Source organism: Mizuhopecten yessoensis, unplaced genomic scaffold, assembly GCF_002113885.1.
Source record: "Mizuhopecten yessoensis strain PY_sf001 unplaced genomic scaffold, ASM211388v2 scaffold10885, whole genome shotgun sequence".
In the NCBI taxonomy this organism is placed as follows: Eukaryota; Metazoa; Mollusca; class Bivalvia; order Pectinida; family Pectinidae; genus Mizuhopecten; species Mizuhopecten yessoensis.
The window spans coordinates 1141931-1168063 of record NW_018408770.1 but is presented as its reverse complement, the minus strand read 5'-3'; the positions used below and the strand labels follow the sequence as shown (position 1 = coordinate 1168063).

Below are 26133 nucleotides of genomic sequence, written 5' to 3'. Positions count from 1 at the left end.
AAGTATGTAACAAGTGTGTGTAAGTAAGTAACAAGTGTTTACTTTAGTATGTAACAAGTGTGTGTTAGTATGTAAAAAGTGTGTGTAAGTATATAAGTATGTAACAAGTGTGTGTAAGTATGTAAGTATGTAACAAGTGTGTGTAAGTATGTAACAAGTGTGTGTTAGTATATAACAAGTATGTGTAAGTATATAACAAGTGTGTGTAACTATGTAACAAGTGTGTGTAAGTATATAACAAGTATGTGTAAGTATATAACAAGTGTGTATAACTATGTAACAAGTATATGTAAGCATATACCAAGTGTGTGTTAGTATGTTTATTGTTTTGTTTTGTTTTTGTAGAGAAAAAAGGTGGACAGTTGTTTTATTGGATGACATCATAGAGCTTATGAAGAGATACTTTCTTACCAATCATGGTCACATGCATAAAGTGTTATCAAGGATTTTACATCTTTTGACAGAAACAACAGAGAAGACCTATGATGTAAGTTGATTTTTAATCAAAACTTTGTAGCAGAACCCAGATACAATATACTTTGATATGTTTTCGTTCAGTAACCATTACCATGTATTGTCTAGGAAACCATTACCTTGTATTGTCTAGGAAACCATTAACTTGTATTGTCTAAGAAAACATTACTTTGTATTGTCCAGGAAACCATTACCTTGTATTGTATAGGAAACCATTACCTTGTATTGTATAGGAAACCATTACCTTGTATTGTCTAGGAAACCATTAACTTGTATTGTCTAAGAACCCATTCCTTTGTATTGTCCAGGAAACCATTACCTTGTATTGTATAGGAAACCATTACCTTGTATTGTCCAGGGAACCATTACATTGTATTGTCTATGAAACCATTACTTTGTATTGTCCAGGAAACCATTACCTTGTATTGTCTAGGAAACCATTACCTTGTATTGTCTAGGAAACCATTAACTTGTATTGTCTAAGAAACCATTACTTTGTATTGTCCAGGAACCCATTACCTTGTATTGTCTAGGAAACCATTACCTTATATTGTCTAGGAAACCGTTTCCTTGTATTGTCGAGGAAACCTTCAAGATACTCACAAGGATATGATTATGTCGGAATTGTTGGATTCTAGACAGAAGCAGTCCATAATGTTCCACAGAAATAAGGATTTGTATACCACCTATAAATGAAGTTTTGGGGGTATATAGGAATCACCCTGTCTGTCCGTCCATCTGTTGGTCATTGCCACCAGTACATGTAGGTCTTACCTTACTCAACGTAACCAATACATTTCTAACCCAAAGAAAGAACAAGTTCTTCAATCATAGTAAGGTATTACATTTTTGTTGGAATATAATGGTGTTTTTGAATATGGAAGTGTTCCTGATTTACACAACAAATAACAAAGAATGTAGGATGAATTCTGAGAATTTATTAACAAGTCTGCAGATAAGGGGTGCCTATCACCTCCCTTGGACCTGATGGAGAATAGCCGATAAGCTATTGAACCCGTGGTGCGACCCTGTAGTGCTGGAAGAGCAGGGTGCTGAAAAGCTGTGGCCAACAACCCGGTTCGAACATGGACTTGGACGACTGTGACTGACCCAAAGCTCATGGAAAACCATAGCCTGGTCACTTAAATGTCTGGAAGTCGGCTAGAGTTGGGAGTCACATCACTTAGGCCTGGAGTTCAACTTAATGTCTTACCCTAGGCCATATAGAGTTGATGTATATACATTCCAGCTTTTTAACCCTAGGTTCTGGAGTTGGATTGACCGATTTGGGGTGTATAGCAGCAGACTGGCACCATTAATAATCCATGTTACATGTTATTACATGATGACAGTTTACTGCCATAGGCCGAAATAGTGAAGAGTGAAGCTGTTTCAGTTGACCGATGGTCAACCAAGGGAGGAATGATACAGTGACAGGCAACCAATAAACATAATAAAGGTGGTGGTGGGGGAGGAGGATGGTATGACTGTGTAACTTGACCATCAGAAAACAACTGGGCAGTTGGCTAGAACTGTTAGAACAAAGAGCACTTGTCATGTGACCCCGATAGGTCCTAGGATTGGATCTCATACTCTTTCCCTTATCAGTAAGGAACCAATACCCAATATAGCACATGTAAATTAGGCAAAGAGAGGAGACCCTCTGTTTACTGGGTTGCTGTCAGGACAGCGAGGTTATGGAAGGTCAGAATGCCCAGCTGGCTGAGCTTGAGATAAGAATAAGTTAGGTAGGGAGAGGAAACCCTTTGTTTACTGTGTTGCTGTCAGGTGAGTGGTGTTATGGAAGGTCAGAATGCCCAGCTGGCTGAGCTTGAGATAAGAATAATCCTGACCCCTGCCTCACCAACTGGCTGGATGCATGTCCTTTCTAAGACCGGTGATCATGACCCGCAGACAGGGGAGACGTCTTGTGATAAGACCGTCTAGCATCCAGATGGTCCTGTGAACTGATATTTATGTTGATAGGGAACCGATGGACCATATATACATTCTATACTACATCTTCTCAGATGTTTACTTATAATGAGATGAAAGCAGATGAAAGGCAGACCCCTTCTATGCTGTGCAAACCTGCCTAATATTTCATGTTAGACTTTAATTAATTTGATGGTGTCTTAAGTAATCGTTGATTAACAACCAGGTCTGTTAACTTTTTCAGGAAAATCCTCAGATCATGAACAAAATGCTTGCAATGTTCCAAGAAATCTTGCAGAAGAAGCCTGAACATATGCCGTGGGCATACTATTATGTCACGGTCTTGAGTGACAAGTCCAGTGCAAGGTAAAGTAGACTAAGTATTGCATACACAAATTAATAATATTTTCACATATCATCAACTGAATTTAACTGTATTATTACTTTCATGTAAACCTAAGTTAATAAGTTAATAGTAAATAAGTTATAAATACTCTGTTGATATCATTTTGCAGGAAGGGAACAGAACAGGTATGGTTTCCACTCATGAAAGTACTTATGAGAACGATGCACAGGAAAGGCGTGTACCGGTGCCATGATACATTCAGACAGCAAAAATTTAAGAAGATTTGGAATTGGAAAGTAAGACATTTGTGTTGCTGTAAATATATGCAAGATATAGAAATTTCATGTACTTCATAGTGGTAAAAATGTAATGTAATATCAGCAGATATACACAAGCTCAAAATCTTAACTTCATATGCTGTGACCGTGGAAATAAGTAGGGGTTAGTGATTTATTTTTTGTATTTGCATATTGCAACTTTGGACTATTTTTATTTTCAGCAAAATTACCAAGAGGCCCTAGATATCATTGAACCTATAGGAGAGGCACACCTACACTTAAACGGAGATGACAAAGACGAAAGGTTTTTAGAAAACTGCGGGAATACAATCCGCACACTTCTGGATCAGTTCAAGTTTGTATACTTTGTGTCTATCACATGTTGTTTTATTTGATCTCTGTAAAAAAGATACACTCTTACAGTGTTTGATTATTGACAATTTACATTATGTATACTTCTGAGTGTCTGATCCTATATTATGGTTCAGCACCTGTTCTGAGTGTCTGATCCTATATTATGGTTCAGCACCTGTTCTTAGTGTCTGATCCTATACTATGGTTCAGCACCTGTTCTTAGTGCCTGATCATATACTATGGTTCAGCACCTGTTCTTAATGTCTGAACCTATACTATGGTTCAGCACCTGTTCTTAGTGTCTGATCCTATACTATGATGGTTCAGCACCTGTTCTTAATGTCTGATCCTGTACTATGGTTCAGCACCTGTTCTTAGTGTCTGAACCTATATTATGGTTCAGCACCTGTTCTTAGTGCCTGATCATATACTATGGTTCAGCACCTGTTCTTAGTGTCTGATCCTATACTATGGTTCAGCACCTGTTCTTAGTGTCTGATCCTATACTATGGTTCAGCACCTGTTCTTAGTGTCTGATCCTATACTATGGTTCAGCACCTGTTCTTAGTGTCTGATCCTATACTATGGTTCAGCACCTGTTCTTAGTGTCTGATCCTATACTATGGTTCAGCACCTGTTCTTAGTGTCTGATCCTATACTATGGTTCAGCACCTGTTCTTAGTGTCTGATCCTATACTATGGTTCAGCACCTGTTCTTAGTGTCTGATCCTATACTATGGTTCAGCACCTGTTCTTAGTGTCTGATCCTATACTATGGTTCAGCACCTGTTCTTAGTGTCTGATCCTATACTATGGTTCAGCACCTGTTCTTAGTGTCTGATCCTATACTATGGTTCAGCACCTGTTCTTAGTGTCTGATCCTATACTATGGTTCAGCACCTGTTCTTAGTGTCTGATCCTATACTATGGTTCAGCACCTGTTCTTAGTGTCTGATCCTATACTATGGTTCAGCACCTGTTCTTAGTGTCTGATCCTATACTATGGTTCAGCACCTGTTCTTAGTGTCTGATCCTATACTATGGTTCAGCACCTGTTCTTAGTGTCTGATCCTATACTATGGTTCAGCACCTGTTCTTAGTGTCTGATCCTATACTATGGTTCAGCACCTGTTCTTAGTGTCTGATCCTATACTATGGTTCAGCACCTGTTCTTAGTGTCTGATCCTATACTATGGTTCAGCACCTGTTCTTAATGTCTGATCCTATATTATGGTTCAGCACCTGTTCTTAGTGTCTGATCCTATACTATGGTTTGTGAAGTCACATCATTGTTGAGCCATATCATTGTGACGTCACGTCACATGATATAGGGTGCAAGAGAGAAATTTCTTACACCCCTTTCTTACCCTGGACAGCTCTATCTTACCCACATGGAAATGAGGGAGAAAAACACCTTTTTCTTTTAAAACTCAATTTGTAATTTTATAAGCATTTTGAGAATTGTTGACTTTATATTCCAGGATTGCAAAGGTTCCAGAGAAGCTGAATGGACGCGCAGCTGAATTGGCCATGACCTTTATGGAGAAAAGGTCAAAACAACTGAGTAAATTTGTTGAGATATTTATCAGAGATATCAAACTGGAGGTGAGTTATCAGTTATCCACTAATTTCATACAGCAGTTTTGGCTGTATTACAGTTAAAAAACAGGAGCATCGTCATTTCTGTGTCCACTCTTTGGAAAAAATACTGTTTGCAGTTCATCTGTCCTTTTTTCTCTCACACATTGATTTCTGACGAAGAAATTGCTTCTCTGACAATAAACTTCCTAAATACTTATGGAATTCAACCACTTGTTGTATATTTATATACTGGTAAATATCATTATAAGTTTGAAAATGAGAAGAATCTGTGCATATTTAATTAGAATGTCTTGTGAGCTTGATCCACTACCTACAGACCTATTGCTTTCAATGTCTTCAAGCACTGCTTCCTTTGATTATCTCAACCATGAACAAATCATTGGCTGAGTCAAAGGTTCCATTGTGTTTCAAGAAGGCACAATGTTAGGCCATTGTTGAAGAAGCCTGGAATAGACAAGTAGGAGTTGAAGAACTACCGACCAGTATCAAATCTACCTTTTCTGTCTAAGATCTTGGAGAAGGTTGTGTCTCGGCGTTTAAAGATTCATCTCCATGCAAACAGTCTCCATGACAACCTGCAATCAGCCTACCGCATGGGACACTCTACTGAGACGGCCCTCCTACAAGTACATAATGACATAGCTTCTGCATTGGATAACAAGTGCAGAGTGGTGCTTGTCGTGCTGGACTTGTCAGCTGTATTTGACATCATCGACCATGGCATACTTTATAAACGTCTCGAATACTCTTATGGTGCGACTGATACCGCACTATACTGGATACAGTCTTATCTGAGTGAACGACGATAGTGTGTTGCCATCGGATCTACCAACTCACATGACAAAGTACTAGATTTCAGGGTTCCTCAAGGGTCGGTGTTAGGACCAAGACAATATTGGATGAACGCCAACATGCTAAAGCTTAATCAGGATTTTTTGCATATTTAGATATGTTAGGGGTACTCTTTGATTCTGATTGGCCAACAGATTTTAGATAATGACTAGAAAATGTTTGATTCAGTCAAACTTGGCAGGTGCTTACATAGTGAGAATGCTCAGACTATGTTGGAAGATCATTAATTGGAATTTACATGTCCATTTTCAATTTTGATGGATCTCCACAATCTGCAACTGGTACTATTCCTTACATGTATGTGCATCAACCAAGTACAAGACTTTATCAGTGTATTGTTCTCATTTGAAGTATTCTGTAAACCATCATAATGAGGGTTTTGTAATCATACTATAATGTAAGTATTTTCTTCTAGTTTTCCATTTATGTTATATATAATACTTGTATATGATAATCTATTCATTTCAAAATTTCATTGAGGACTCTCTTGTCCAATGTTTATCAACTTGCTTGGAATTTCTTTGCAAGAACATCAATGTACAAAAAAACACTTGAACTATAAGTAGAATTAACATCTTAAACAGTATATCTGTTTCCAACTGGTGGAATTGCTCAGCCTAAAAGATTGAATATAGGATTAATATTTAAAACAGACATTCACTGATGCCTTGTTAAATTTTAGGGAAACCAGGATGTGATTCCTGGCCTGATGAAGAGATTTGCAGTACTCTTCTATGACAGAGACTACATGTTGGATGATTATAACAACTTTTTGTTTGGATGCAACTTCATGGAGAATGCCATAGAAGCCTACAGGTATATAACCAGTATGAAATTGTTCGGCATGTCATAATTACAAACAAATTGACCTCAAATTCAATATAAAAAGACCAGATTAAGAACAAAGTCTACAAGTCACTGAGAGAGAAATATCACCACAATCTGTGGTTGTAACTGCACCATATTTGGCATCCATTGTGATGTCTGCTAGCTGATAAATAAAGGAAGTTTCGTTGAATACTGTAGAATGCTGTACAGACAATAATAAACAATATTTAAATCATGGCATATGTGGTGAATTATGTAGGCCTATATAAACATCAGATCATAATAGCAACCATATGATTGCGTCAATATCAAAAGATTGTGTCTTGTGTCTACAGATTGTGTCTTGTGTCTATATATTGTGTCTGCTGTCTACAGATTGTATCATGTGTTTTCATAGATTGTGTTTTGTGGCTACAGATTGTGTCATGTGTCCAGAGATTGTCTCTTGTGTCTAGAAATTTTGTGATGTGTCTACAAATTTTGTCTCATGTATACAGATAGACACATGACATGTATACAGATAGACACAAGACACAATCTTTAGACACGAGACACAATCTGTAGACACAAGACATAATCTGTATACACAAAACACAATATGTAGATACAAGACACAATCTGTATACATGAGACACAATCTGTGGACACAAGACACAATCTATAGACACAAGACATAATCTGTAGACACAAGACATAATCTGTATACATGAGACACAATCTGTAGACACATGACACAATCTGTATACATGAGACACAAAACATAATCTGTAGACACAAGACATAATCTGTATACACAAAACACAATATGTAGATACAAGACACAATCTGTATACATGAGACACAATATGTATACACATGGTACAATATGTATACACAAAACACAATATGTAGATACAAGACACAATATATATACATAAGACACAATCTGTATACATTAGACACAATTTGTAGACACATGGCACAATATGTATACACAAAACACAGTATGTAGACACAAGATTTAGAATTAATCTGTATACACAAGACACAATCTGTAGACCCAAAACACATATGTAGATACAAGACACAATCTGTATACATGTAAATGAAACACAATCTGTATACATGGCACAATATGTAGACACAAAACACAGTATGTAGACACAAGATCTAGACTTAATCTGTATACATGAGACACAATCTGTAGACACATGACACAATTTGTATACACATGACACAATTTGTATACACACAACACAATCTGTAGACACAAGACACAATCTACAGACACAAGGCAATCTGTCTTTGATGACGTTTTGATTAATTATTTTTTGTTGGTTTCAGCATTGGAAAAGAAATACCAGATGATGTCAACAAGACGTTTGTAGAGATGTTTTTGTGGGTGATGCAGACAGAGGATTTGGAGTACACAGACATGAACCATGGCGACAAATCTCTGTATGGCCGTACAGCCACTGATTTCTTGCAATTGTTTATGAATAAAGTAAGAATTTTAGTCCATTTTATACTATTAACATTTTTAGAATGTACTCAATTTTTAGTGGCTCAATGATTAGGCTGTGAATGAATTATCACAATCACATACTTGCAGTGGACTCTTGTGTATATTTTTTTTTATGAATTGATCATATGTTGATCATGTATGTTGTTTTGTATTTTGTATGAATCCCAGTGTTAAAAATATTCCAGTTTTACATAAGTGAGAGTGCGAGAGTGGAAAGAGCACTACAGGGGAGCTTGTCTGAGAAAGATAGATGTGTAGGTCTATTGACTAGAATTCAACCTAAAAACCAGATGTGTTAGCACCTGAAATGTTTTCATCAATGGCTTGATCCATTGGAGCAGTCAAGTTTGGATCAGCCGGATGACACATGGTAAAGAAAAAGGTCAGTCCCCAAAGGGGATTGGGGCAACTGTGGCCAAGTGGTTCAGGCGTATGATTGTGTATGATCACTAGCCCTCTGCCACGGTGTCCCGCTTGAGGCTTACGTAGGGCAGTCACCAAGTACTGTCCACAGACCGATGGTTTTCCTGAGGGCACTCCATCATTGCTCCACCACCAAATCCTGGCACCTCCTTAAATGACTGTATCTGTTTAAGGATATAACACACATACAAAACTCCAAAAGGGAAGAAAACTCACAAGCTGTAACTAACATAAATTGTCAAGAGAGGCAGCAGTCCTGGTGGTCATCTGCAGAGCCAGAGGATGTGTAAATATTGGATCTTTCTACGCACTATGCATACAAATGTCAGTAGAGGACCAAGATAGTACCTTCCTGTATGGAAGTAATAGACTGCATGGATTTGAACAAAAGACATTTTGAGAGGTATGCAATAAGCTCAGAAGTTGAGTGGAAGAATGAGCACTTGGAGACAAAAAATAGTTTGACCTGAAAAAACTGATAAGGAATTCAAATTTCTCAAAGGACTCAATGATGGAAGACCAGTTCATTCACTGCTGTAAAGAGGATAAAGCATTGTCTCCTTAGGAACAAGTTCCAAACTCACAGATAACATGTCTATATTGGCCGACCTGGGGGATCTATAACTGGTATAATGACTGAAAGGACGTAACAATTCAATTGTCTTTTTCCTAGAACCAGAACAGTGCATCTAACAGTAAGATTGGGGCATCGGAAATCAGAAACATTATTTATAGCACTATTGAAGATATTTATAGCAGTACTTGTTACTTCAAAAAGATGAGACACCTATTATCTGTTTACTATATGATAAGTGTAGATGACTACAAATTACTGGAGGGACATGTCCAGTTGCAGCTGTAACTGTGGATCAGAAAATGAGTGTCTCTTGTGACATTGGAATGGGAAAAGGTCGTAATTAAGGGCTGTGGTTATGATGAAGTTGTAGTAAGGAAATGTCTAGTAGAATCAGATCAGATGGCAGGAAGCATTCGGGCTTGTTACTTGGCATTTTACACACCAGCAGTACACACATTCATGAAGAAATCTGGACACTGGAGTCACCATTAAACAATGACCTCGTTAACAGAGATGTCAAGGCTGTACGAGAACCTTAGTTTCAAGATTCAGAATAAAAAGTTAAACAACCTTTTGTGCACGATGTAGAAACTAAAGCTCAGCGAACTGTAAGAGAGAGAATATAAGATATAGACCTAAGTATACGGAGTTGGTACCATTAGCAGAAAGTGAGATCTCGAGATTCACACAAGGGGCTGTCCATATATTCAAGTATGGTGGTATTCCTTCAGATATTAACCTATCACAGGGTTCAATTAATATAACCTGGTAAGTGACAAGGAAAGTGAGTAGGCTACTTTATTTTCGGCCAATGACTACGACACCATATCACCCAGTGTATGATGGAACAATTCAATGGGTCTGCACAGTGAGAGAGATGCAAAGATTTGGACAAATGGATCAATGCACTCCTGTTTGCTTATTGAGAAGTACCAAAAGAGAGACTTTGAGTTTCATGCTTTTGTCTTAGTTTGAGAGGACTTTGCGTGGACCAACCACTGTTCCAGGTGACAAAGAAGCGTGGACCAACCACTGTCCCAGGTGACAGAGAAGCGTGGACCAACCACTGTCCCAGGTGACAAAGAAGCGTGGACCAACCACTGTTCCAGGTGACAAAGAAGTTTCGATCAAGTGTTACAACTTTGACAATAATATGTATCTTACACAAAACTGAACTTGTACAACACATATCTGATAAGACACTAAATTTGTAAAATGTGTAATCTTTATCTGACATATCTTCGAAGAAGTTTGTGAACATTGAATGAGTTTTAACGATGCTGAATGAGCATCATAGTTAATTGTTCTTGAACTACGAGAACAATTCAGATTTAGGATTAATGTTTTAGGAACATGAGGGCAATGTGTATTGTATTTAACGAAATACCATGTCGTCATGCGACTTATGTCTCATCCAAGAGATATGCAGTTTTAAGGATAAAGTGTAGTAATAAAATTGACTCTTGAGAATTTTTTCCTATTTCTAGCATATTGGGAAAGACACATCAGACGCAGTTTTGCCACTGATGCCGGCCCTAATGAAACAAATAAAACATGAGGAGAAAGAGCTTGTGGAGACAAGTCGGACCATTGTCTATATGATAAGTGTAGATGACTACAAATTACTGGAGGGACATCTGGATGCCCTCGTCGAGTGGTACAAAGAAACGAAATCAGATTTTGCATTGAGTATGTACAGCTTTCACATCTCAGAAAACGATGATAAGTTATCATTTTTAACTCTTCCATCACCCTTGATCTATCTTATATCTGGTAATCACTTTGATTGATCTCTCTATAATACAGTAGGTTGTTAATTGATGCTGACTTTATATGCTTGTTCACTACTTTGTCGTCTGTGATTCATAGATGCTAATATAAGTGTAGGGGACTAAGGGGACTGCGAATTCAACCGCATAGGTTTCGTTGCCATAGCAACCATATAGCAACCACACGAAGGCTTCTAATTGGTGGAAATTTAGATATTGTTTGATTTTTTTATGAGGTATATAGGGGTATAAGTGGACTGCGAATTCAACCGCATAGGTTTCGTTGCTCTAGCAACCACACAGAGACTTCTGATTGGTCGAAATTTTGATGTTGTTCGATTTCGATGAATATTGGTATAAAGGAGTATTAGGGGACTGAATATTCAATCACATACGTTTTGTTGCCATAGCAACTACACAGAGGCTTCTGATTGGTCGCAATTTAGAAATTGCTCAATTTCACTCAAATTTTGTATGTACATTGTATGTGTACTATGGCAATGCGATCCTTTTCTGATGCATCTTTGCAACTAGGGGGGGGGGGGTTTGGGGGACATCTGTAATGGTTCCCATTACAATTAGCACTTGTTTGATGTATTTTTAGGAGCACTATGGAAGCCCCTCGAGGAAAGTGATGGTTTTACAACTTCAGATTTTTACGTGGTTATGAAAACTATAGCGGAGGACACTGGCAATTCCAAAGCCTTTTTACACGGAATGATGTTTAAGTTAACGGCTGAAAGACAAGCTGAGGTAAGAAATATCAGGAGTCTAATCTTCAATAGCTATGTCATAGGTTAAATTTCATGTCAAGAGGTCAAATCATCTATAACTACCTGTTACATAAAATTATTGTTATTTTTCCTTTGATTTTCACCATTGTAGCTGTTCACTCAAGAACATGTTGACATGATGACTAGGAGGTTTCTAGATGAGAAGCTATCACAAGGCAGTGTTTTAATGGCTCTTGGTGAAATAATAGCCATTAAACCCGAGATATTTGGAGACAACATGATCAAACATGTCCTACAGAATCCAAACTTAGATGTCCTGAATGCCTCTTCAGTCCAAGTGATAGCTGTCAACTTGGGATTGAAGAAAAAGGTCTGTTCTTCCTCCTATTCTGATTTATTGGTATTCTGACATTTGAATGTATTTAATTTACATACCAGGTATACCTTGATATATCAACAATAAATAATTTTTCACTTGAAGTGTGCCGCTTTTTATTTTGGAAAACATCTTTCTGTTAATTAACATTTGGATGAATGATGAACACCATTATGAAAAAAGCTTTCTTGTTTTCGTCACTGTTACTATGAATGGAAAAATTGTTATCATCACTTGGGTGATTTTTGATGCATATCTTTGGAATTTTCCGCAAATAATGTGTGTTGATCATCACCAAAGGAACACCCCTATTATTGTTTTGAACTTATGACCTCCAAATACTTAAGTCAGTATAGAGTCGAAGTTACTGTTACTGTAAATTGAAAATATTTTCCTTAACGTTAATACAGTATAAGATGTTCTAACACAGATCAGGATGACTACATCAGCACACCTATTTTTTAAAATTAAAATAACACCAACTTTGTCTTAATTTTCAGATGTAAAAGAATATATTTTTTCTATTTTTCTAAGCCTAAATTAAGATATGCTTCCTTTTTGGCTGAAGAATTGTTGACCTGTCATTTATCAAATTTTTTTTTAAATGTTTTTTTTAGAAGGAATATTTCTTCACTTTGCAGATTTCATTACTAAGCTTCACATGAATTAATAATCTGTCGTCTTTTCAATTGATAGGATTTAGTCAACACCATATTTGAAGAGCTTCTTGCCCTGGCAAAATGTTGGCATGATCCAAATCATCAGATTTATCTGTTAGACTCTGTCCGCATTCTAGGGTCTAAATATGGTGTAGAAACACTTAGACCTCATCGAAAATACTTTGAAGAGTTGCAGAAATATGGAATGACTTCCCCTATCAAAGATACGTCAGCTGCTATTGTAAACGCAATGGATGGAATCAGGTAATCAACTGAGTTGCTTTAAACACTTTTCTTCAACTTGAAGAAGCACATGGCTGTTATTTTTACTCTGGACTTTGTTCAAGTTTTCCGAGGGCGGTAACCCTCATTGTGTCATTGTTTGTTTTTGTTCTTCGTTAATTATACCAGTTTCTTTGCTATTGTTTATCTATCTCTTTTCCTTTTTTCACCGTATTTTTTGTTGTAAAACGTCGGTACCATTGCCACATGTTTTGGTCCCCTATCGTTTTCGTTGGTGTTTACATTTAATTTCATTTTCGTTTACGGTGCTTTTTGTGAATTGAAATTATTTTATTTACAAATTAAGGCTAAACTGTTTGTTTTTCTTTTTTGTGAACCATGAAGGATTCCTCCAAATCTGACAAACGGAGTAAGAGGAAGGACATGGTTAGGTCCTCCTCCGGTAGTAGCGGGGACCCCACGGAGAGTCCTTCAGCAGGTACCTCTTTGGCAGAGGCCTTGCTGGGTCCCAAGACTATCCAACCTTTGGCTGGATCTAGTCTAGAGGGCACAGGTGTTGACTATCCTGTTTCCATAAGGTTGGTCCCCCTTCCATTGGTGTTAGTTCATCTCTGGAAAGGGTGAGCCCTCCTCCAGTCTCTAACTTTTTGGTCAGTTCTGGAGCTTCTGTTGGTGGGGATAGAGTCATGAATGAGGACCCCTTGCTGATCGTGAGCGTGGTCGTCTTCCTTTGCTGTGATGGTGAATGGTAATTCTTTGAATTATCTTGGCCCCACAGAAGGTAGCAGCACTGTATCTCTCATGACTCTTCACGGTTCTTTCTCTGTTCTGGTCAAGTATCCGGTATAAACGCTATGTTGGTCGATTCCATGCCAGCTTGCACCATTCGGAGACAGTGGGTCACGCCCATGGGTAATGGAGAAGGTGACAAGTCTGACGAGAGTCATCGTTTTGGTGCTTTCCAGCAGCAAACTGGTCATATGTCTGGCCCTAGGTCTTTTATTTCTGGTTTCGCTCCGGGAGGGAGTGGCGCTTAACCTTTTCCTTTTGGTCAGGTTGTTCCTCCCCATGTGCCCACTGGTCAGTTTGGTCAATATTGGGGTCGCTCCTTTCCTTCTGGTCCTATGGTTCCATTTCCTCAGGGATTTGGGTACAACTCAGTTTATCCTCCGGGATTTAATCAGGGTTGGGGACTGATCTCACCTCAGCAGGTTGGGTCTGACTGAATGCTCTGCTCTTATCCAACTCTGGGATTAGGGATTTTAGGACATCTCGCTCCAAGACCAATATCCCCGCCTCTACTAGATCTTCAGAGTCTCATCATGGCCATTCAGAGCCTAAGAGAGCTCGTAAGAGGACTTTCAGATGGATACTGAAATGGAGAATGGGGACAGGGATGATGAGGTCCTCAGCCTTTCACTTGGGAGAGTGTTGACTGAGTTTCAGTCAGAACCTCCTTCATCTTGTCATGTTGTCATGATTCGGATGTTTCGGAATCTGAGGATGATGAGGAGGACGAGTTAGAGCCCGAGGTTGAGACTGAGGCCCACCGTGCTCTGGCTGGCATGCGGGCGCTTCGCATTGACGTGGCCAGAATCCTCGGGGAGGAGGTTTGCCTCCTGCTAGGTTTGCCATTCCGGAGGCGACACCACAAAATGAAGAAAAACCTGCAGCTTTCTCTCTGGGTACTCTCATATTGACCATTTCCCGTTTATAGTAAGTGCCCATCGGGGAGTCAGAGGTTGATGAGAGTGACAGACGGGCTGTGCAGGATAGGATGACCTCATCCTTACACAACTGTCTGAAGGCCTCTGCAGCTTTGCAGTGTACACTGATTGCCAATTTGGTTATTGCCAGGCGAGGCTCTGTGCTTCAAGGTAAGCCTATTGAGGAACCTTACCTTTCCATGTTTTTGTCCTTCTATTCAGAAGGAAGTAAAGGAGGACCCAGTATCCTTGGCAATTTCAAGATTTCAAAAGTTTCAAAAGTGTCGGCTGCTGGTAAGGCTGGTATACCCCTCAGGGTTCGGGCCAAGCCAATACAATGGCTAAGTCGGGGCCTCGCCAGACTCAGTCGGCAGCTCATACTAAGTCTACATTTAAGTCCAACGCCAAAGGAAAGCGCAAGCAGAGTGCTAAACCCTCTGGGGGTAAGAAGCAGTATTCCTGAATTCTTCCCTCCTTCCACAACTCTTCCGTTTCAGTCCGGGCAAGTAGATCAAATATCTCATTTACCCGGTCTTGTAACGGTCGTGGATAGCCCCATAGACGTTTGGGAATGTCTCGGCCTTCCTCAACCGGACCTTCCAGTAGGAGGTCGACTGTCCGCTTTCCTTCCTCAATGGAAGGAGATTACACAGGGTAGTTGGGCATTGTCAATATTTGCATAAGGATTGAACATCTCGTTGTTACGGAAGCCTCCGCTCACAGCAGAGCCTATCTTTTTCCCATCCCCGGTGGATCCAGAGAAGGCTCTAGCTGTCAGACGGGAAATTGCTACCCTAGTCGAGAAGGGTGCAAACGAGGAGCTCCCACAGTCCCGGTGCTCTCCATGCTTCTTCTCCCGAATTTTTCTGGTAGGGAAGAAGTCGGGAGCTTGGCGCCCGATTATAGACATAAGTGCCTTCAGTCGGTTCTTGGACTCTCCCCACTTTCAGACGGAGACCCCGAGAGGCATTATTGCCTCAGTCAGGGAGGGAATGTGGGCAACATCAATAGACTTGAAGGATGCCTACTTCCACATTCCCATCAGGAAGTCAGTGTGTATCTTCCAGTTCCGGGCAATGCCTTTTGGCCTTACCACAGCCCCCATGGTTTTTACCAAACTACTGCAGGTAGTGGTAGGTTTCCCTGCACCAGCGGAGTATCAACATATATATTTACTTCGACGACTCCGTCATGCTTCATTTACTGAGGGAATCCCTGGTGCAGGATACTCGACTAGTTCTGAGTCTATTTCTCAAGGTCGGGTTCATCGCCTCACGAGAGAAATCAAAACTTTCGAGGCTACCGGTTCGACGTAACCAGGGGCATAGTCCTTCCAACTCAGGAAAAATTCATCAAGGCCAAGAGTCTGGTGCTTCAGTTTATCCAGAATTCTGTGGTACAGGTTCGTTGATACCTCAGTATGCGTGGGTTTCTCCACTCACTAGCAAATGTAGTTCCTCTGGTCAGGCTGCACATCAGACCAAATGTTTCTTCTCAGCCATTGAGTTCCTGCGTCGCGGGATTGGGAGGCTTTTATTCCTCTCAGTCAATCGGTCAAGGAACTTGCCCTATGGTGGACAGTTCGGAACAATGTCCTGAAGGGGGTTTCCTTGCAAAGGAGCTCGCCTACCATGACCCTGTATATCGATGCGTCCAAGACAGGTTGGGGGCGTACCTGAACGGGCAGGCTCGCTCAGGTTCGTGGACAGGGGATAATCTTTCCGAGCACATCAACGTGCTCGAGATGAGGGCAGTGTTGTTGGCCATCCAGGACCTCAGGTTTTATCTTCAAGACCAGGTATTTTGCGTGGTAACAAACAACTCAACTGTTGTAGCGTATCTGTAGAAGCAAGGGGCCACCAGGTTTTAGGTCCTGTGTGCCCTCGCCATCCGCATTTTGCTACTTTGCAAGGAATTATGCCTAACATTCTGGTCAAGCACCTTCCGGGCAGACTTTATGTCTTTACATATACCCTGTCAATACGTCTTGGGCCGGTTCTCACGGAGTGACAGATCGATTCATCCAAATTCCGAGCAATATGTCTGGTTTGGGACAGGCCTCATGTAGACCTATTTATTACAACCTTGGACAATCAGTTGCCGACGTTTGTGTCTCCCATTCCAGATGGGGAGTAGATGCTCTGTCTCTGGACTGGAAGGGGTTGCTTACGCCTTTCTTCCTTTCAACTTGGAGGCCAATGTTCTCCATTAGTACAAGGAGCAGCCTTGCTCCCCAATTCGTGGCCGAGGCAACCATGGTTCTCTCAGCTTCTGTCGTTTCTGGTTGAAAAAGCGACAGTCTACCAGTCTATGTGGAGCATCTTCTGCGATTGGTGTGGTCAGAGGCAAGTTGATCCACTCCATGGCTCGGTTCCCTTAATTGCAGATTTTTTTTTACCACAATTGTTTTGCCGTAAGAACTTTAAGCTTCTAGTACCATTACCGGCTATCGATCGGCTGTTGCTGGTATCTAATATTATTCAGGGCGACCAAAGGTAGGATCTTCTTCTTCCTTGTCCGCCCTCATCAGAAGCTTAACCATTGAGAGACCAGAGTTAGGCGTCTAACTCCACAATGGGATGTAGCTTTGGTTCTAGAGTTCCTTTTAGGTGTTCCTTGCGAGCCTTTGAGTCAGGCCTCCTTGAAATTCTTGACTTTCAAGACTGTGTATTTTGTCACCCTTGCCTCGGAGAGAAGACGTAGCGAGGTTCATGCCTTATCAGCGCATTCCCCTTGTTTACATTTCGACAGGGGATTTGGTGGATTTTCCAGATTATTAGGCTGGCTTATGAGTGTCTTTCTGATGATGTCAGAAGGCTATTCAAGGTTAGGGCCCATGAGGTTAGGGCTCTGGCAGCATCTTTGGCCCTTCTAAATGGCTCTCTCTTTTGGCGAGGACACACTTCATTTACGGAGTTCTATCTGAGATCGCTGTCGTCCTTCTCAGACAAGCTTTACTCTTTGGGTTCGGTGGTTGTTGCCCAATCAGTGGCTTGCCCACCCACCGCAGAGTAAAGTGTTCTCCGTTTTAAAATTTGTTATGCGTTAGCATTGTAAATAAGCAATAGTCAATAATCAGTGTGTATGATAGTGAAATAAACAACAGTGCAGTAAGAGGCCACGAATCATTGAAAGTGTTCCTGATCTCTTTCAGTATGGAGGGTATCATCACAGATGCTATACAAACAAAGAGGAAGGTAAAAGCCCTTGATGAGAAAGTCAAAAAGGCAGAAACAGAAGTTAGTGGAATGAAAACAACAGTTGCCAAACAAAGCAAAGATATCAAAGCTGTCGAGACAGGACTTAAAACCGTTGAAAAACGGGTAGATGTAGTGGAGAAGGACCTTGTAGAAACGAAGGTCAGGGTTGAGGAAATTGACAACAAGGTGAGTCAATTTATTTTCTCCGTAAAATTATATCTAAAATAGTTTGCTTCTACCTATTATTTTTTATTTTTTTGGCAGCTATACTTATGATTTTAAGACTTTAAATATCCTTTGGTAATAGTTGCGTTTTGCATATAGGTTGATAATAAGTACACATGTAGTGCTGCCGCTGCACCATTCTTTAAACAATATGTATAGAAAGACGTCAAAAATTCACATTGAATTTGGGATCACAAATTAAACTATACAAAAGTATCACTTCATTAACAGACATTATCCAACGCTCCAGTATGGTCGAAGGATATTTCTAAGTTGATGAATCCAAAGTCGGAGCACGATTGGCGGTTATTAGCCCAGCGACTAGGATATTCTCTGGACGATATCAAAGCATGGGCCACACACAGCGACCCCTGCATGGCCCTTCTGAGTGAATGGTACGCCACTCACAAGATGATAGAAGCCACCCATGCAGTACTGAATATTCTACAGGACATAAATAGACTTGATGCAGCAGTCATCGTGGAGAACGCCATGAAAGCTGTAGGTCAGTGGTGCAGTTAACTTTGTCATGACATCCACGATAAGCTTCAGGGTGCCATCACCTTTCAAGTCTTTATTTACACCACACCTCTTAGTGGTGTGTGAGTAGAGTTTTCCTCTTTGTCTAGTGACACATATCCAGGGATATAAGATGTTACCTACAGTGTTCTTTTTATGTTGAATGGCTAATCTGTGGTTACCTGTGAGAGTGATTTTATCATTAACACAATTATCTGGTTCCATAATAAACTAACTCTTCTTCAGTGAAACAAAAGTCAATGTTAGATTAAAATTTGATTTGCATTACCAGAGAATGTTGTGGAGGAAGCCCCAAAGTACACCACTCCCCCTCCGATCTTCCTTAGCTACCAATGGGGTCACCAAAATGAGGTTAAGTTACTACGGCAACACCTCCTCATGGCCGGCTATGAATGCTGGTTGGATGTCGGTCAAATGGGAGGCGGGGATAAACTGTTTGAGAAGATTGACAATGGAATCAGAGGAGCCAAGGTCATCATATGTTGTGTGTCGGAGAAGTACACGAAATCTCCCAACTGTAACAGAGAGGTGAGGAGAAATATAATTAAGTAACCTGACCTCTGTCTTTGACTTATCATTCATATGTACGCACTCAAAATGTTGTATGCTCATACTTTTTAGCTTGGAATTTTTCGATGATTGTGCATGTTCCAATTGCAGTTTCTGTAATGTATTTACTGTAACATATATCGTGAGTACAATAATAATGCACTGTAATGCACTTTATTAAGAAATACCATTAATCATTTTATTATCATTAGTTGTAACAAAAAGAAAAGTAAAAAGTGTGTTCATAGTAATTTATAAGTTTCAAAGCAAGACCTAAGTAAGTTAAAATTTACTTTTAAATGTGAAACCTTATATTGCAAGATAAAAAAGCGTGAAAATCTTAACTGACAAACGATTTCAATTTTATGAATTATCAAACATTAATTTACAAAGGTGAACCTGTCTGTCAACCTTGGTAAGCCCATGATCCCCCTCCTGATGGAGAAGATGGGCTGGCCTCCTCAGGGCTCTATGGGACCCATCTTCAGCGAATATCTGTTTGTGAGATTTTTCCAGCGAAAAGGGGAAGAGACCAAAGATCAACGTTACTGGCCAGTTTCAAAGTTTCAGGAACTTCTGATGCAACTCAACATCTACAAAACCATGCCAGATGAATCCCTTATTACCAAAGGTCAGTGAAAGGATTTTTAGAACAATTTTAAAAGTATTACTGCTGTTCTGTACACATGCAGATTGGGATTTGAGAAAAATATGCATTATTCAAAGTGTATACATTTTTGTTTGTACTTGCGTTTATCCACTCCATGTTGTAAGAGACAACTAGTGTTGGAACGCCTTGCAGAATTTGGGATTTTCTTTTATATCCTCAGCTGGGGGTACGAAAACAACCAGAAGAATTCTGCTGCAATATTTTGTTTTCCCTTTTTGTCCGACTACTTGGCAATACCTCACTTTAAGGTTATTGGTTCTATCCCCTGACCGAAACAAACCGAAATCGTCAAATTAAGTACTTGCTGTCCTATACTTAACGTTCAGCTATTAATAGGAGTTTGTAAATGGATTTCAGTTACTGATCTTGGATATTTTAAATCCTTCATATTTGTCTTATATGTATACCTACAGAGTATAGAAAATGGTGGCTACCGGTGACAGAAGAAATTATCATCAACACAAAGCCGATAAAAGGTGGGCAGAGTGCAGCCAGCACATGTGGAGACAAGGTAAGCGTATGCACTGTACCAGAAATCAAAGAGTATACACTACTTCTGATATTTAGGATTCATATATCATTGGAGCATCGCTGAGAATTAAAACAACAGTCTGTCAATAAATCTAACTAAGATATGATATGTTTTAATACTTATTTGCTGGCTTTTTTTGTAGGACAATGAAAGCACATCACCAGACGTGTTTCTGTCGTACCAGTGGGGTAAACAGAAACAGATCAAGCAGCTGTACAAGAGACTCAGTGAGCTCGGTTTAACCTGCTGGATGGATATCTACCAGATGGGAGGTGGAGATTCCCTGTTTGACAAGATTGACCGAGGTGTCCGAGGCTGTAAGGTTATCCTTACTTGTGTGACCACCAAGTACACAGTCTCAGCCAATTGTCGACGAGAGGTCAGTCTTGCTGATACATTGAAGAAGCCAGTGGTATCTCTTATGTTGGAAAAGATGAAATGGCCACCTAGTGGACCCATGAGTAGTGTCATAACACAGTTTCCGTTGATTGATTTTAATCAGGACGAAGAAGTCCAAATGACATGGACAGGAGTTAAATTTGACGAGCTTCTTGCTGAGATTATGGAAATTGTACCCAATACCATTGGATATGTAAAGGATATAAAGAAAGGGGAGTCTAAAACTCAAGAAAAAACAACAGATGATGCAGATGTTGCAAGGACACCAGAGGGAAAAGAAGAAGCACACCAACTTGAAGAAACACAAGCTGGTACTCAAGAGGTGTCACTACCTAAATCTGGGGAGAAAAATACAGATGTACCAGCTAAATTTTTAGAAGGTGTTGACGACGAAGAAGAAGAAACAACGGAAGAGCTACCACCATCGTACAATTCATTGTTTTCACAAGCTTCTTCAAGTACACAAACTACAACAAAAATGAAACCTTCACCCAAGTCCGCGCCTCAATCAAGTAAGAAATCTTCACAACCTCCACCACCACCATATCCGTACTGCCATCTATATGTAGAGACTCCATCACAGCCTACTACAGAACCAGAAAACAAAAAATCATCGTCATGTGTAATTATTTGACACCTCTGTTGTTGGATATGGAGGATAATTGAACAGATTTTTATTTGAAAGGGTGTAAACCTCGCTAAACTCGTAGGCACATATTTCCTTCCTTTCCCCACGGAAGAGATGAAATTGTGTCAGGTATTAGAAATAGTCTGTTGTTCACTTGTCTGTCTTCATATCTAATGTTGCATGTTTGTATATATTTCCAGGAAGAACTGGAAAATACAGTATACCGGGAAATGTTTGCTGCAGTTGAATTTTCGCCTTTTTCGCATTTCGTTACGGGGCGAAATTATCATTACAGATGATATAAGTAAACAGCATACTATACATAATACATATGTAATTTAATGTGAAGGGTGAAATTGACATTGATCGAAAACTGATTTTGTGGACGAAGGACGAAAGTTTGACTGGGCGAAAATGTCCCGGTATACAGTACGCAGTATGAGGTATAAACCGAGATGTACATTTCAAACCATCGGCTGTCATTCACAATGAGCGAACACATATAAATGTACCCCGTTAATAGCAACTACAGTATACCTAGATTCCATTTATCTTGAATGTATGTAAACAAAAATTCAACGACATAGTGTTAAGTTTTCTATAATTTTGGACGTTTAGAGTCATGTACATGTATGTTTCTATAAGCTAGTTGTTGCACCTTGTTTACCTTTGTGGAAAGCCTGACAACTATTTTTGAGGGGATGATACATGATGTAATTACTCTTTTGGAGGGGGATGATAATGATGTCATTGCTCTTTTGGAGGGGGATGATACATGATGTCATTGCTCTTTATTTTGGTGACTCCTTAGTTCGTCTTGTTGTCCATAATTTTTGCGTTGTGTGTTGACGCTGTGGTATATATTTCTTTTACTTTCTTCATTGTAAACAAAACGAAGTAAGTAGTCATCACTCCATCGTATTCTACGCATCCATAATATCCCCGTCTATCTGTTTCCATTTATATTGTTTACTTAATAATTGTTTATAAAATTGTGCATGTTAGTTGAGCTCAAACTGATTAATGTATGATTTTTTAGTACATTATAAACAAATGTAACCATTTTACATTATTTTGTACAATTGTTTTCTTTCGTTAACCGTTTTTTGTTTTCACAAATAAGTAATCGGGATATTTGAATACTTTCTGTTGGTGACATAGCTCCATTTTAAACAAATGAATATTATTAAAGATGTTTTTATGGATATTTCATATGTTTGAAGTAGTTATTAATGTTAGAATTAGGTACATATAATCACATTTTAGGATCCCTGTCTACAGTCCAGAAATTGGCGCTATCATAAAATTTCAGATAATTGACAGGCTACTTTGATACTATAGTATTTGTATATTTTGGCCAACCGAACGACATGAGGATAGTTTTCAAACCCTGGTGTTCATTTTGCTTCGCGAGGTAGGTCTGGAGTAGTAGGTGAAATACCTTCGGAAAGTAGCCACTGTCTTAAAAATAATTTATCTTTTTCGTATAATTTTAAACTATATTTTGCCAGATTTAGAATTCATGTTTGTAAGTCCTTGATATGAGCTCATTATATTAGATCATATCTTAAATATGAGTTTTTTTAATCAAGTTTGAAGTATGGCTGCTAGAGTGTCGTATAATATGATGATTTTTGTCGTATTTATATCAATTAATATAGCAATGTTTTTGATAAATCTACACCTTTAAATGAACCATTTTCAATAGCTGTTAATGTTTTGCAACTTTTCACAAACTTGTATTTAAAGATATATTCAGTACTGAGTTGATTCAAGTAAAGTGCTAAATCGTCATTCAGGTAGGATCCTAATGTGTTGGCAATACACGAGTTATCTGTGTGGGGACGTGGCATTTCTTGGATTTTGACCTAGATTTACATTGCGGCCGGGTGTCATCGACGAAGTAGTAGAAGATGCTTACAGTTCCAAAACACCGGGCCTTATTATATTTTTTAATGTTCTCCATGTAAGTATTTCCCTTGTTTATAATTTGCCGTAGTTTTATCGATTTTGAGTTCGAATTATGGTTTTGTTGACACCTCTGTATCCTCTTGTTTTTTTGACCATTTCTTAAATTACCTCCATGTATTATTATCTTGTTATTTTTGTCCACTTTTTAAAATTACCCCCATGTATGATATATTTTTTACTTGAAATCTATTTCCAATTAAGGAGATAAAATGGTTGAGTATCGTAAAACAATTATCAAAGATATTTTTCGTGATAATTATTAATTGAGTTCTGTTCAGAAAGTACTGTCTTTCTCTTGATACAACTATTTTCGAGTAATTTACATTTGAGCTAGCTTGTGGTTTCAAAACTTCAACGTAATATATACGTGTTGAATGAGCCGCGAATCGAAAACCCCACCAATAAATACAGGGAGGTTGGTTCCTGAGGTTAAATTTTTATCCATATTACACATGATAATATCTGTTTTATCATTTTATTATAAATGCAATGTAATACTTTATCACACGACAAGGTAATTATTACTTATTTCTTAAATGTTTATGTATAGCGGTTCTTTTGACCCAAACAGTAGTAATACTTTGGTACTGATATTAATGCTTAGGAGTGTAATTCAACATAGTTTTTCTAAGGATTGTCATTCTGTGTTATTTTTATATAAATACATATTTTTATTCGCACTACTTGGCCATATTACTCCAGGACCTTTGTGTATTTTTGAAGTTTATTTTTGAAAAATCATATTTACATTTACAAAACGTTAGAAATTGTATACTTTTGTGCCATAATATATTTTTATTATATTTCTTTTTGACATTCTAATGCATTTTTTATGTTATACACATGCATTTTACATACCGTATGGTATCGAAAGCTTTTAGTAGTGTAGACTACTTATATATACATACATGTATATGTATATATTGCCTTAAGTGATAATGAACAGATGATGAAACATGTATATATGATTTATCGACAATGTTTTCTTGACATTATATATTTTATCGACAATGTTGCCTTGTGTCATGATAAGGTAAAGGATACCACAAATTTAAACTTTATTATTACCATAGGTGCTTTTTAAAAGTAGCATTCCTTAAAAATCACACTTTGCCATGCATTTTACAAAATTATAGTTGTCCAAAGTTTGAATGTTTGAAACTACAGGGTCATACCCGGTACGTTGCCATTGCAAACCTTATACTTTATCTATTCTGCCATCCAGGAATTTTTCTTGCACTGCTTCAAAATGAGTATCCCATTAATAAACCGTATATTCTAGGGCAATAAGCTAGAAAAAAATGTCTGAGAGGAACTCTTCTTTGCGATGAAAACTGATGCATTGGTATCCTTTACCTTATCATATGGTGAAATTTACATACAACGCTGTTTACCTCTTACAGAATTCATGACATGAAACTGTTAAAAAAGTTGTGGATGTACCGTAGATATTTCCTCATTATTCATCGTGTATCTGAAATATTTGTTCTTATCACACGTTAACTGCTGGATTTGTTGAAATTTACTTCATTATCAGTGACTTCGTGCACCAAGTGCACGTCGTAAACACACTTTTTTTCTTAAGCGATTCATGGAATGTGTCCAGAAAGTCAATGTTGTTTTGACCTCATGAATATTAAAAAAATAAATTTCATTCCTGAAATATTTTGGGAAATAATACAAAATATATTTGTCAAAATTTCCCTATTCATTAAAATATTTCCCGCTGCCACATGTTTTAAGATGTAATTGCATATTGCTCTTTTTTTTGTATTTTATCAGCTGAGACATTAGGTGTCGACTTCTAGTTTGATGATATCTAGGACCAAGAGTAGGACGTTGTTTACAGATGATATATATTTATATTGAAACATTGAAATTTCCATAAAAAAAAATCATAACACTACTTACAATTTGAAATGTATATAATGAGACAATATGACGACCGAACAAAAGTCGTAATCTATTGAACATTTACACGTTTCTAATTTTAACATTTCGGAATAAGGTTTTGTTGAAATAAAAATTATTTAAGAATGCTTGTTAAAAAACTATTTAAAACATTTCACAAAGATATCTAAAAAGTTGATTGTGGGAAATTATCTGTGTGTTGGGCGAGTTGGACGAGTTAAAAGAGTTAAAATGTAATAATTATTTGTATACTCAATAAATTTGGATTCAAAACGAGACAGTTATTAATGGTGTATCAATATACTACAAACCATATACATTGCACGTAGAAATAAAGATGTTTTGAACTTAATTGGGGTATTGTTGTTGTGTTTTAATAAAATATGCAAACGGACAATTTTGTGTATTGTGTCATGGTCTCGTTTCATTTTCACATGGATATATATGACAGCCAACTATATATTATTTTCCCCTATCTATGTATTATTTGGCTGTCACATGGCCAAAATGCTATTTTGACTGCTAAAGAGATGCATGTACTTTGGGTTCTCATTATTGTTTGATATAAACTCACAATACTAATACCACCAAATATTGATAAAGGTCACACATATACAGATTCTGTGATATTTCATCACATGATACATGATTGGTTCTGTTTTTTGCAATTAACTTTATCTTCATTTTTTATTTTTATTTTTCCATATCTTTCGTTACATTGCAAAAAGTACATTCAGGATTTTTCTCTCGCTTGCATATACATTTCAGCACTAATTTTACTCACAACCACAAGCACAATTAGAGCACAATGGTCATTCATTCAAGATAACATTTTCTAATTTCATTTT

The 26133-nt window shown here is 38.3% G+C and overlaps 1 protein-coding gene across 3 annotated transcripts in view; it reads left to right on the top strand.

Annotated features, from left to right (window-relative positions):
* LOC110463301 overlaps positions 1–25673 on the top strand; it is a 38404-nt gene extending 12731 nt beyond the window's left edge. For all 3 annotated transcript variants that reach the window (XM_021517797.1, XM_021517796.1, XM_021517798.1), the window contains exons 9-25: positions 346–487; positions 2654–2775; positions 2925–3051; positions 3255–3388; positions 4869–4992; positions 6524–6657; positions 7993–8152; positions 10661–10862; positions 11547–11695; positions 11828–12046; positions 12749–12975; positions 17815–18046; positions 18317–18590; positions 18897–19153; positions 19568–19805; positions 20258–20355; positions 20519–25673. In XM_021517797.1, the coding sequence (XP_021373472.1) occupies positions 346–487; positions 2654–2775; positions 2925–3051; positions 3255–3388; positions 4869–4992; positions 6524–6657; positions 7993–8152; positions 10661–10862; positions 11547–11695; positions 11828–12046; positions 12749–12975; positions 17815–18046; positions 18317–18590; positions 18897–19153; positions 19568–19805; positions 20258–20355; positions 20519–21409 (3730 nt within the window). In that variant the 3' untranslated portion in view covers positions 21410–25673. The remainder of the gene's footprint in view (positions 1–345; positions 488–2653; positions 2776–2924; positions 3052–3254; positions 3389–4868; positions 4993–6523; positions 6658–7992; positions 8153–10660; positions 10863–11546; positions 11696–11827; positions 12047–12748; positions 12976–17814; positions 18047–18316; positions 18591–18896; positions 19154–19567; positions 19806–20257; positions 20356–20518) is intronic.
* Positions 25674–26133: the final 460 nt, after the last annotated feature.